At 37.1% G+C, this 14,177-nt stretch overlaps 1 protein-coding gene across 1 annotated transcript; it reads right to left on the reverse strand.

The window, feature by feature from the left end:
• Nucleotides 1-790: 790 nt before the first annotated feature.
• Nucleotides 791-11,838, reverse strand: DCUN1D5 (DCN1, defective in cullin neddylation 1, domain containing 5; the record flags this gene model as incomplete). The annotated part of the gene is made up of 7 exons (XM_010137005.1): nt 791-1,105; nt 1,798-1,900; nt 2,763-2,867; nt 2,962-3,070; nt 8,765-8,856; nt 9,255-9,325; nt 11,747-11,838. Coding segments are annotated over 7 exons (628 nt in total), but the record flags the coding sequence as incomplete, so codon positions are not given.
• Nucleotides 11,839-14,177: the final 2,339 nt, after the last annotated feature.

Below are 14,177 nucleotides of genomic sequence, written 5' to 3' on the forward strand. Positions count from 1 at the left end.
GGCAGGACAAACTTCTACTGCATTTAAAGGTTGTCATGAACGCTGAGTGCCTAAAGAGTAATTACTGGACTCAATACATAGAGTAACAGGATAAAAATTAATAGCCACTTATATACAGGTCGAAAGGCAGGTGATTTAATAGTCTCTTCTTGCCTTCCATTATGAAATGCATCCTGGGAGATAAAAAAAAAAGTCGTGTTGTGAATGCTTCCGGTCTAAAACATGTAAGAAGCAAAGCTTGAAACCAAGTCTTTCCAGCTTTCCCTTTTAAAATATAAATTGCACTTTTTATACAAAGCAATCCAAAGCCTAAACTGTAGTAAAAATTTTAAGCTGCCTTACTGTCACAAAGAGTATTTCTGTTCCCCATCTGAAGTAGAGGCAACTAGTTTTCAGCCATCCTGCATATAGAGCCATACGCTCCACCTTGCGGCTTTAAAAGGGCCTGTCATTAATGCCATGCCACTGGGTGGTCCTGACCAAAAAAGGAAAAAAACCAAGGAGTTTAAGGCCTTTTATCTCCATATGGAGCTGAAAACTGTGGCACAACACATGACCAATACTTACAAAAAATCAGCACATTCCCACCAAGGGCTGCAAAAGTCAGTCATGCTTTCTAATGTCTGTCACACAAGACAATCATACCATCAGCAAGCAACAGTGCCAGTTAAGCATTTTTTAAGGTCTTCAAAAATTCAAGGCAAAGGGCACTTCTGAGAAGGATAATCTTAAAGATTTGGTTTTAAAAATAGACACCACACTCACATTCAAGGGACATTCTTCACTTTAGGCCTTTGTCACAAATCTGAATCTTTATTGTTCTGAAATAAATGCTATAAACATAAGACTCAAAACAAGAACTCCAACTTTCAGTCTCCGGTGTGGTTCAATGCCCATATCACATGTAACAAGAAAATTTCCTTAAAAAAGGAAAAAAATTACTGTAAAGTCTTTCTTAAGAATGAAAATTCAATCCTTTGTCTTTCTCATTAGTTTGTGTACAGGCGGGCACCAAAAAAAAACCTTTTGCATTTTCTTTTGAATTCTTGCTATGACGCTTGACGAACTTTTTGCCATTCAACAAATTCATCCAGAAGTACAGGCCCTGCAAATGGATGAAACCTGAGAGTTATATTTGCCAACGCCTTTCAAACATCTCTTAAAGGTTAAAACTATTGGTCTAGGTAGTGTACATGTCAATCCTATGGTCAAATACTGATTAAGACTCAAAAATGACTACAATCGTTTCAATCCAATCCAATAACACTACACAGAATCATGGAAAAAAGTGTTTCTGACATCCGACAGGTGCACTGAACTGAACAGAAAACATAAAAATAAGGTTATATTGTAAATTGGCAGAACTAATTCCTTCTTCTTAGAGCTTTTAAAATTACACATAATTTAAACAGACCAAACCGGGATACCCAAAGCAACTCAATCCTAGTATGACTGCCAGGTGCAGCGTTCAGCCCCACGTACCAGCTACTTTACAGTTAAACTAGAGTTTATTATGAGAGAGTTTGCTGTTTATAATTCTGTTTGCAGTTTCATGTAGCAAGCAGCTTCACTAGATCCTCAACTGACTATAAGCTGGCTCAAGCACACCATTATACCCCTGCCTTGCTACTACAATTAAGAACTGCAGTTTCAAGAGGGATTGTTGTAAGGACAGTTTTTCTACGCATTGTTGAAGAAATACTTTATACCTTTCAGTACCATTTCTGTTACAGAAATCCGTTCTATGCAAATTGGAAAAACTGAAATAACAGTGGAATAAGCAAAATGAATACTTACATGCACCATCTTCATCATAGTTGCTAAGATCTGCATGGACAGTTCTGCTGAACTCTAGCACGTTGTACCACTGATCCTTGTTCATAACTCTGTACTTCGATTGCTGGGGAAAATAATTTCAAAACATTAAAATGTCAACTTGCATTTGGTAAGGATGGATCTCATTTCTCTCATTTTACCTTTGATCAGTTCTTAAACAGTTCAATGTGTAACAACGGTTACTATTTTGTTGGTTCTTCATTTTTCGAAATACTACTCATGTACACATTTCACAGTTCTGAAACTGCATAAAATGGCTTCTTGAAAGATCAGAGCAAAATCGAAATACCAGGGCAGCATGAATTCACCACTCTTAAGCTTCAAAAACTGGTAAATGTTCGTCTCACCCTAAAGTGAGGCACAGCTAGTTCAAATATATTGTAATCGTTCGTTCTGGAAATAATCTCCTCCTCCTCCCCAGGGTACAATGCGATCACAACAATAGCTACTTTGCAATATCAGTACTGATTTAAAGTCAGGGAATAGTTTCAAGCCTAGGATGCTCCACACCTCTACACATCCACATTACTGACCAAGTTACTTGCTGCTGAGCTGACCAAAATAGTCCAGAGGCAGCCAGAGCTCAAGGTATTTACACACTGTCTCTGACCAACACAAACTTGAAATTCCATACAGATGCAGTGGAAGAGACTCCTGGGGCTCTATTATTTAATTTTATATTTACCATTATAGCCTAATTAAGATGGAATTTAAGTTGCTTTTGATAAGAGAAGGAGGCTGGGACACAGGAAGGGAGAAAGGGATCTGTGACGCATACAAGGACATCACTGATTCAGAAACACATCGATCAAGGGAAGAGGAACAGTATGGACACATTCTTGAGCAGAACACCACAAACCCTGACATCTTTTCACAGAACAGCTCAACTGCTATGCCATCACTCAGAAAGTCAAGGAAACTTGTACCTCTAGGTATTGATAAAATACTGAAAACAGTGGCCAAGTTCTTCCAAGCAGAAGAGCTAACATGGATTTTGCTGTATCAATATCAAGACTTCGCTGGTCTTTATCCTAAGGTTGAATAAAGAAACCACAAAAAACCACTTAAGTACAAGCTCATTGAGTAACTAAAATCAGAACTTCTCTAACAATCTTATAGTCTTACCCTTGCAAAATCAAAGGCATATCTGTAGATATTCTTAAAGGATGAAATGTCATTCAATTGTGACCGCAAGAAGTCAAATTTACTCTGTAATTTTTCTGTACAGTCACACCTTAAAATAAAGAAAAACAAATGACATTAGAAGTGCAAAAAAAACATTTGGACAATGAAAAAAATGCCAGCAAACATAAAAAAATATAATCAGCAAAATGTAATCATCAGATGCACAGGTGTAATACTATGAAAGTGACTTAAAGAACGTTGAACGTGCTCAACATTTGCAGCTTACTGAAATGATGAATGCCTGGCTTCTGAAGGCGAACTTTTAAAAAATGTATCAGCATCATAATACTAAATCTCTGCTTTACTCCTCAAAGAGACATTTTATGCCATACTCTGCAATTTGTATTCATACCCAGCACTATCACTATTTTAATCACTATTAAAGGTTGGAGCACACAGTATTCAGTGTGCATTAAGGTAGTAAAATCCAGCTGTAAATAAAGGCTGTATGCCTCACCTCTTTGGAAAAACCCAAACTCTTCAAGACTACGTATTTACCAGCGGCAGGATTGAGCGGGGACTCTGCAGAACATACTACACTTGTTTTATGACTGAAAAACGCACGCACTGGTAAACCTATCACCTGGATTAGTCAGTAGCTATTCAACTGAAAAACTCAGAGGCTGTACAATAACGTACAGGTCTGTGAGTTGACAGGATAATCCTTTGGCAAAAATGACCCTTTGACAGAAAAGAAGATCACCACATGTTTTACTTAGCAAGGACTTTTGTTTCCAAATAGAAGATGGGTTAGATTCACCAACACGGGCACAGGAGAACGTAATTCACACATGCTCATGCTCCAGGTAAGACTCACTCAAAGGAACAGTTGTTATATCACATCTTATTTTTACAAATGATAGCTGCCATGATTAAAAAAAAAAAAATTCCATCTTGCCCTGTATCCTGCGTGACAGAAGTAATACTTTGAGAAACGCAGATGTACAAAACCCCTTCCTTTGGTAATGCGTCCCCCTCTGACAGCCTGGCTCTCTAAAGACATCTGTGCCTTTAAGAGCTCCTTACGGACTTGTCGCAGCAGCCCAAAGCAAGGCCCTTCAGGAGTACCACCACAGGCTGCCAAGATGCTGTACTCTGACCGCAGCGATAGTTCCTGCTCCTCAGGTCTGCTAGCCTATGAGTGCAGTCTCTCTCTGGCTACCCGCTCCTCTCAGGCTGCGACAAGGGGAATTCCAGCTGATGGAGCCTTTTGTTATTTCTTGCGTCTAGCAGCATCTACCTAAAGCAGTGCTGAGTCCCGGCCAAGATCAGTGCTAAATAAATAACTATTAGCTAATCAGGCTGCATATTCAGATGACCCAAATTGATTATTTTGCAACGAACCATACATCGAGTTAAAAAGAGATCTTGTTAAGGTTTGGTAAATTTAACTAAAGATAAAACTACTTTTTTTTGTGTTCAGCCATCTAATTAGTCTACATATTCTATCATTTAATCCTTAAAACAGTATTATGCTATGCTACAAAGGCATCTGGTTTTATATTCATCTCTTCTTTCACTGCAATAATATTGTCCTCTACATTTGAGGACAAAGCTACCTATTTAACACCTAACTACAGCGCATGTTGTTAGTATACTAATGACACATATAAACTACTCAAAGTGAGTTTACCACACATTTTGCCAAATATAATTTGACTATTATTTATATTCGATGGATAAACATAAATTTCAGTATATTTAAATTTTGTTAAATTTGTTCAAAGTATCATAAATTTAAGTACATTTAAGTACAAGGAAAAATTCCTGTTATTGTCTACTATACTATTGGTTATAAGTATTTTAATGCAGAAGTCATTCTCTTGAAAAAGTTGGTAGGAAAATAAGCAATTATTAAGCCTCAAGACTCCCAAGCTCTTGTCAACCTCTTTAAAAACAGTCAAACAGATCACACGTAAACACCAGAAGCCTGATGCAGGGACATGCATCTGTTAAAGCCACTTAAAGTATTTCTACACTTGGCTACCAATTTTCTTCACTAGTGAAGAAAAACTTAAAGAGCTGTCAAATTCCTCTTTATTATAGAGATAGAGCTGCTTGTGTGGCTGCACCATAAGCAAGATGACAGAGATCACCCACACTTAAAAATACTGTTAGGAAGACTTTTCTAAGTCAGAACAACCTTCTAATTAGCACAAGTGGATTAACACCAGACTCTGTACAGAGACTAGAAAAAGTTGTGATTTCTTGAACTGCCTGTACTGAAAGAGAACATTAAATAAGGTTACCCCAAGATCAACAAAACTAGACATTAGCTTACTACATTTTTTTCACATCCCTCATCATATTTATAACAAATCTTAAATTAGCACCACAGAGCAGTCCTATTTTGATTTCTGTTGAGGAAGAGTTCATTTGAGGCACAGCTAACACGGACAGAGTGATGACTCACTAACTCCTACTCAGAGATTCCAATGTTTCATATGACATAATTATTCACACGCTGTTCTCTTGAAAAAGTAAAATCAGTAAGATGTACACAAATATCAAACCAAAAGCATTTAATGGTAGGATATAAAGGAGTCCGCAGGTCTATTAATCTAGTTCCCCTGCCATCATCCAGCGCTCCAGAGAGACAAAAGGAAACTACATCCTTCTAGTCTATCCACTCTCTTCAAGCATTGAAACGGGATCATCTGTAACTGAGGTTCTACGTTATAACTGGAACATACAGAGGTCCAGGGAAGTAATGGCTTAACAGTGCAAAGGGACACCTCCATGCCCTGACAATGCTACAGGTTCAGCATGTCAGTTGATTTACAGGTCTGGAGACCAGAAAGGGTTTAGATTCCAGTATACATTGAATGCTATACTGGCATAAAAAAGTTATTTATAGTATGCTTTGTGTTAGACTTACAAATATTAACAGAAAAACAATAACAAGCAAGAAGAAAAGCAGTTGATAGTAAGCTCCATTAAAATTGCTCAAATAATTTGTTTTTACTAATAGTTCTGATTTTTTCAGACTTTCTCAGTTGGAATCTAATTTGGCTCTTTCCCCTTTACCTGGCCACTCATTTTCAAAATATCAACTTTAATGTAAAATTTGATTCAAATTCTAAGGTAAAAAAAAAAAAGGAAAAAAGAGCCAGAGTATAGTACTCTGACAATAGAGCTGCTTATGCCTCACTTCCTTACACACAAAATTATTTGTATTTACCTAGTTCAAATGACGACCTCTGTGGAGTTTAATATAATCATGAATTGTAATCCTTTTCCCTTCACCTTCATTTTGCAACTAGATTTCTTTTCTTTGTAGGTCTATAAGGCCTACAAATGACAAACATGAGCATGCTTCTCCTTTAACTCAGATATGTGAAGTTAAATGCTCGACTCTGTTATTCACCCTCCACCAGCTTTAAAGTAAATGCAGATAAACAGTCACTTACTGAGAGATATTAATTTCTTCCTAAGGAAGCGTTTAAAACAGCTGAACTACATTGTTCAGTAGAGGTACTTGTTTCTCTCTGCTGACTACTAAAAGAGCTTCAGGCGATCAATTTAGATTCAGACATCCAGCTTTCATGTATATGTATGCATGCATATACACATCTATACATAGGGCAGAACTCACTCTACCAACACTAGATACTAGAAAACTCACTTTGGCAGCTTAAGGGTTTTAAGTCTCATAAACTGCTACTTAGCACTTGATCCATCTTCATTTTGACAGTGTATACCTTATCACATATTTATTCTTCTCCTCCTCTCTAAAGAACAAACCTATCAGCATATCACAAAACCACACACAAAAAAAGAACGTCACTTCAAGATTCGACTGAATGTTGGCATCTAATGGCAGATTAGATTTAAGTGTCTAAACTTTAAGTTGTCAACCTGAGAGCAATTCAGGTGACCAGTCACTAGGTCTCGAGGTAAATACCTCCCTAGGCTCTGCTACATTCACTGTGCTGGCCAAAGATTGCAGTACGAGTTTAAGAAATCCAACTCCTGCATATAAACCATTTAGGTGTTTTACTATGAAGCTGAACTCCATCCAAACCTGTTTATGCAACTACCTTATGTGACATTTCACATATTTTGAAATAAGGATTCTGTAATATAACTCTGACTCAGAATACACTCTGGGCTTGTAATGCATTTTAATTTCATTTCTTCCCACAAAAATTAAAACAAACCAAAAAATGTTGTGCAATTGGAATAATACTCTATTGCTTTAAGAGCATAAAATTTTTCTTCAAAACTTCTCTCAAACCTTGCGAGAGCAACTAGAGTTTCCCATTCCAGATGGAGTCCCATAACATGGTCGTCCCTTTCCAGTAAGCACAAACAGCTCCAGTCTACAGATTTACATTCTCCTTTTAAGCCACCAAATCTTTAATGCCTTTACGTGACTGTCTCTGCTTCATCCAGCTGTTCAGTCTGGAGACTGCTAGTAGAGGACACCCAGGACAAGCAAACGTCCAGGTTAACTGATTTACGCTTAGCCAGGTGCTCCAACCACAAGTCTGTTTATATAAAAATGCATGGCAGTACTGTATGCTCTGTCTTAAATACACTTAGCCTACAGCATGACCAGCTTTGTTTGTAAGAGCCAGAAGATTCCTAATCACAGCAGGTTACGAGAAACAAAGTCTACAATACTGGCCCTACAGAAGTGCCTGATTTCATACACCTTCGTGCTTGCACTCTGCTGGACTGGCTAACTCTGGGGAGCTTCCATTTGGGCACAAAAATCAAGTACTTCAGAGAAATGACCAAATTATACCCTTTCACTGCATCTAAAAATTTAAGCACCTAGTATTTAATCTCTGTTGTCCTGAATTTCAGGCAATTTAATCATTCCAGCTCTTACTAAATTTAAGAGCTTCTGATAGTCACAAAACTCTCCAGGTTTCTCTCAGAAGCCTGATCCCAAATCAATTAAGATTTGCACAAGAGTCAGGCCAGAGTCACTTACTCCAGTCTCGAATAACCAGACAGTATCTGTCCAATACGATTCCCCAAACCAGTCCAGAACTGACAGGGCAATTGTGCCAACCTCCAGGGTCAAATCAGCCCCTTCTTCCCACCACGCTGTAGCTGCAACAGCAGCTCCCTGACATTTTTAATACTGAAGGCAGTGGCATAACGTGGCACCCTTAAAACATTCATGTACCATAAGTAGTTTCATGAGCAACAAACAAAAAGTGACAACTAAACTAAGCCTCGAAAAAGCTGATCTGTTTAATGAAAGAAACAACTGATCTTTAGGCAAAGCACTACCTCACTCTGCTTGGGAACACGAGTGAGAAGTTTATTTATAAACTGAAAAAGTGCTACTGACTTCTGACCTGCATTTAATAAGTGACATTAATAATCAAAATTGTACATGAGGACTGCATTGATAATAAAGCTTAGAAATCAGTAAAAACTTCCTAGAACACTAGTGCCGAGATACGCTTACGGCTGTCTCCCCATCTACTTATCTGTGTCTGCTAACTGGAATGATATTTTAACTCACTTTTGTAAGAGAAAGAAGCCACCAAAACCAGCATTATTCAGGCTAGACAAAACTTAATCAGTTGAGTGAACATATCAGATTCACAATTTGATGACCAACAGTAGCTACTTCCTAGTTGTTGACCAAGACCAGCTCAAAAATGCAAGAGGTTTTTTTGTCTTACTGCCAATGCACAAGAAACTGAGGACAAGAATAATTAAGCTACAGGTACAAAAATAAAATTAAAACATTCTGCTATGGATGTAAAAACATTCTTACTGTAATGAGGTCATTCCTTTTAACCATTCTTCCTTGGTAAAAAATCCCATGCTTTCAGCCTCTAGTTTCCAGGCTAAAACTAACATAATAATCTGGAGGGGAAAGAAAAAAAAAAACAAGGGGAGAAAAAGAAATCAGCATGTAAGAAAAGGCTGTTTTCTACATGTTCAGGAGGAAAATGCTAAACATTCAAACACTCTAGTAATTGTTGTACATGCTTGCACTTTATATTTGTTACCATTTAATAATTCAGCTACGTGCAACCTTTGCTTTAATTTCAATTTCTGAAAATAAAGTATTAATATAAGAGAACAAGTAAAAACCTCATGCACCAGCCACGAATAATTAATGTATTTATCTGAAATATCTTAGCTCTTAAAAGCAGGAAGATAAACATCTCTTTGCTTACTGAATTAAGAGTTTTACACAGAGCTTGATCTTATTCAATAGCCCCTTTTAAAACGGTATTATTATCATGCAAGAAACCTACATTTTCAGGCTCGACACCGATGTCTTCACAGAACTTTTCCATTCCTTCAGGCCCCACAACTTCATCAGGACCTTCAAAACCAAAAAGAAACCAGATGGAAATCTGAGCAACGTTCGCCACTCACAAGGGTTACACTCAACAATAACTCGACTAGATTTCATACAGCTGTCTTTAAAAACACTGAATTACACTGCGAGGTAGCTTTTATGTTAGAACCCTTCCATCCACTGCAATGTGGAGACGTGTACGTTACGTATGAAGGAACACTGTGAACTAAAAGCAAACCGAACCCAGAACTTATGTTGTGCACTGCCTCCCCACCACAGCAGACAAGCTATTTTGCGTAGGTGAGTTCTCAACAGACTCCACCGAGTTTCCCATTGACATAGCTCAGCTCCAGTAACTGTGGCAGTCAATTGTTTTTAAGACAACCTTGATACTGCTGCTCAGTGCTGAAGTTACTCTATCAATAATGTTATTCAGAGTTATTTTATCAGCAATAAAAAAAAATTAATTCCATCTGAGCTATTATTTCAACGGTGCTAACGTTACGGGTTAGCACTCATACAGAAGAGGATGCACTTTCAAATAATGCAAGGATAGTTTTATGATGCTGAGTAATATGAGGAGAGTGATACAAATCAGAAAAATGCTAAGCATGTTAGCCATGAACAAAGCCAAAAAAGGTTTATGACTGCAATGAAAATAACTCGATTAGGACCATAACTGTTAGGGTTATGCTGTCACTTTTCCATTTTAACACAAATCAAGCCTCCAAAAGGCAGCAAAATAGCATATTTAAAGAACATGTAAAGTCACACACTATTTGTTTCTCTGAATCTCTCTCTGGTTTCAGTTATTTCTACCAAGACTGTTCTAAAAACATCTCCTATTGGGCAACCAAATATTAGAAGGCCTGCTCACATGCTATTTTGATGTGTCTCGGATTGTTAGATTAACATGTTTCAGTGAATTCATGTAAAAGGTAAAGACTTTATCTTCCAAAACAACATGCCATTTAACAATTCTCTTTTTTTTGGCAAATTTTCCTATTTATACATAGACAGAGCAGTCCTTTCTTTTTTTTTCCTCCCCCTTGATGATACCTGTCTTTACTTCATCTGCACCCACTGCTGTTACTGGAAGAAGAATTCTTTTTAAGAGATTGGATAATGCATTTTGAGTAACTACTTACTGTGAGATAACAACACGGTCAATAAAAACTATTGAGAGTGTCTAATTTTACTGGAAAATTGAATGCAACTGGCACTTCAGATCACACGTACAAGGGTTCATTGGTAACGACAAGTATAAACTTGAGTCCATGTTTTGGCCCATTTTATCCTTTAATAGAAACATTTAATTTCCTATGGTGTATAACTTCACTGGAATTCTATTTTATGCTAGAAATACAGCATATTTTGATTACTGATTGACTAATAAAGTATAAACTCCTACACTGAGTTCTTGATCCAACAATAAAACCAAAATTTGTAGGCCTTAAAAAAGTTAAAAGTACATGCAGACACATTTATCAGAAGAAAATTAACTGAGAAATGCTATTTTCCTCCAAAAAGACTCTTTACTTCAAAAGAGCATGCCTCAAACCTAAATTTGAGAGCAGATTACTAGAATCAGTTCATTACTGTGGAAACACTACAAGGAAAAGGTCAGTTCTGATAAATATCCTCAAATCAACTGCTGGCAGATAAATCATCAACTCATTTCATACTAAGAACCGGCCATTAATGAGTGTTAATCACCAACCAGTTACGGTGGACTTCAAGCAGTGACTAGACAAGAAATTAATACGTTCACAGATCCTGAACTTCTAACCATATAATTGGTAAACAAATGGCAGTAATAATCTAATAAATTCTGCAAAATACACTGCATATTCACTGAAAGCAACTATTACTCAGATAACAATTCTGTTTTATTTGAAAGAGGCTGCTTCTAGCACTTCTGAATCAAACATTTGTTATTTTGAATACGTAAAATGTTAGGACGGATTCTCAGATAGGAAAAACAGTATAAACATCTATTATTTTGTTCTGTAAAACAGAAAACCAAGAGGCTTAAATCATGAACTATTTTATTGTCTTTCCAATTGGATTATAAACAAGATCCTGTTAGAAAAATAAAATTTATTTCTAAACTGCTTCTCAATGTCCTGATTTCTACTTGTCCATTTCAGATGACGTAGAGCCATTCAGTAAACCTGGTTCAACACTGTCCTGTCCAACAGCAGTTATTTAATCTCAAAGAATGCCACGCTGAGTTATAAAGCGTAAAGAAGACAAAAAGAACAATTTCTGAAAAGGCGCCAGTGAAAGCTATACTAATTCAAGTGCATGTTCTAAGGAAACAAATTTGGACATAAGTTTTATGCCTACATCAGCATAGAAAAGCAAAATGCAAATAATATTTGATGTATTCATTTGTTTTAAACAAACCCCTCTAGTTTTAAATATGAATCCATTGCATATTACCTGCATATTCATAAAACCAAGCCAGGCACTTTTTGCTTGAGAAATGTTCCTCTCCACTTATTACTTTACCGGAGGCTTGTGATCTGCAATAGCTTAGAGAAACACAAGGATGATAAGTGTTATTTTAATATGAGAAACATGAAATAATTTAAAATTAAATTACAAGTTGTTTATTATTCTTTCAAACTACTTAAACTGTGCCATGAAGTCAATTACACGAAGCTAAATTTGTTAAAGGGCACCTGTCTGTCATCCTATTTCAACACTTGCTGGAATATAAAATTACCCTGAAATACAACCCTCTCACAGCCCTTTATTGCAACTATTACTTTTTCTGAAACACAGAAGTACTGTTATCTTGTAGATATTAAACCAAAAAACCCACACACAGATGGTCAAAATACCACTCATCAGTAATTCAAATGCCTTATTATCTTCTTATATTTATGCACAGAGGCATTTGAAGTTAGGTCTCTAATAAGCAGCATGATCTTCAAGAGTGCTGAATGTGCAGAGATCCCATTTAGGTCAGCTGGAGCTGCAGAGTTTGACATATTTAAAAGTCAGGCTATTTATAGCTAAGCATCCAAATTTGGGAAGAAAACGTTACATTAAACAAGTAACTAAATATCTGTAAATTCTATAGATGTTTGGTACACACACCAGAAGAGTAATTTGCGATCTATGGTAAGACTAAAACTGCTCAGCCCACACAGCTTCCTCCCCACATTGTCTTCATTATGCGACACACAACCCAGTTCGCCTAGGAAGGGAATTTTCATAATTTCTCATTCTTTAAAAGAATATATAAAGTAACTGATTTATTCCAGTAAAAACACTGACCACATGAAAGCATCTTTGGTCCGTGAGGAGTTGCAGCGCCTTTTCAATGCACAAATACAAGCTACAGACTCTGAGAACAAGCTAAGATTATTACTAAGAATGAGGTGAAAGTTAATCACAGGAGAGGATTTAAAATTATGCAGCTCCTACACTGCAATTTTAGAAGGAAAGCTGCAAGCAGGAAAAGAGTAATTCAATTCTGAGAGGTGGTGAACAACTTTATCTCCCATGTATCGCTTTAAGCTTCACCAGAAAGGAAAGCCACTCTCTCCAAGATGAAGCCTTATGTGCTGAAAGCTAGAATTAAAGATGAACATCCATTAAACTGCCATTAAAACACAAATCAATGGGAAGAAACAGAGCCATACAGCATGCTCTTGCTTATTGCGTTTCTCCAGTTTAACACATAACCATTTGTGATCACTCGTTTTATTGAAGAATATTACCGATATATTGCTGTAGAAGAATGCCTTGTCAAAAACGCTTCTGTATCTAATATTTTGTGATCAGCTAGTATGAACTCTCAACTACATCATAGTTTTTGCCCAAAGACTACCAGCTTCCTGTAGAGTTTTTTTTTTTTTAAGGACCTTTTAAAAGATTTTTAAGTAAAAGAAATTAGGATCATAAAATTTTGGTCAGCAGTCTTCAAGAAAGATGAACTGAAACTGGAACAGATGCACAGAAGAGCTATGATAAGCAAGGAAACTGAAAATTGGTATTAGAAACCAGAAGAATGTACCTTGTTTAATTTAACAAAATAAAAAATAAGAAAACACAAGCACTCACTCCAAACACATTATGAAACAGATCTGTGAGGCAGGAGTGTTATAGAAAGAATAACATAGGCACAAGAACAGTTATTAACTGGCTATGAATAAATTTAGACTGAAACTAAAAAGATCATTAACTACCACAGAAAGTGACCTCTGAAATAGTTACCCCAAACGAACAGTCACAATAAAATAAAAGCCTTCTAAGGTCGAGCTTGGTCAGCCTGCGAGAAAGGCCGTATGCCACAGTTCTCGTAACAGCCATTCCCACAGTGGTGATTTCCTAAGTCCTTTCTATTCTTGCGTCTTCAGGATGTTTGTCGTAACTACTGGTTTACTGACACACTGAACAAGTTCTCACAGATGAAGAAGGTACACAGTTACTTTAGAGAAGCCTCAGTGGAAGCTCCTGCCACACCATACTAATGGTTTATCATTCTAATGGTAATTTTCAGGTACAAAGGCATAACTGGTCTTTTTATGGTAATTAACGAACAAGATGCTTCAGACACCTGCAGTTATTAGAAAAACCTCTCCTGATTTTGTTTTGCAGTGTGCTGACCTCTCCTTCCATTTCACTGCCAAAAAAAAAAAATTTAAAAATAAGATGATTTAACGCAGACACTTAACATTGGCAACCTTAAAATGCAGAGAGCAGGCAAAAGACTGCAATGAATACGGGGACCAATACGGAATTGGCCTTACTGGTACAATGACAGGCAAGACCAGCTTCTCCCCTGGGCGTGAGCACGGCAAACGCGGACGCTGCATCCCGCACCAGCGCACCCTGCACCGGCCGTGTCCGCCGGCCAAAC

Source organism: Buceros rhinoceros, unplaced genomic scaffold, assembly GCF_000710305.1.
Source record: "Buceros rhinoceros silvestris isolate BGI_N320 unplaced genomic scaffold, ASM71030v1 scaffold41245, whole genome shotgun sequence".
Lineage (NCBI taxonomy): Eukaryota > Metazoa > Chordata > Aves > Bucerotiformes > Bucerotidae > Buceros > Buceros rhinoceros.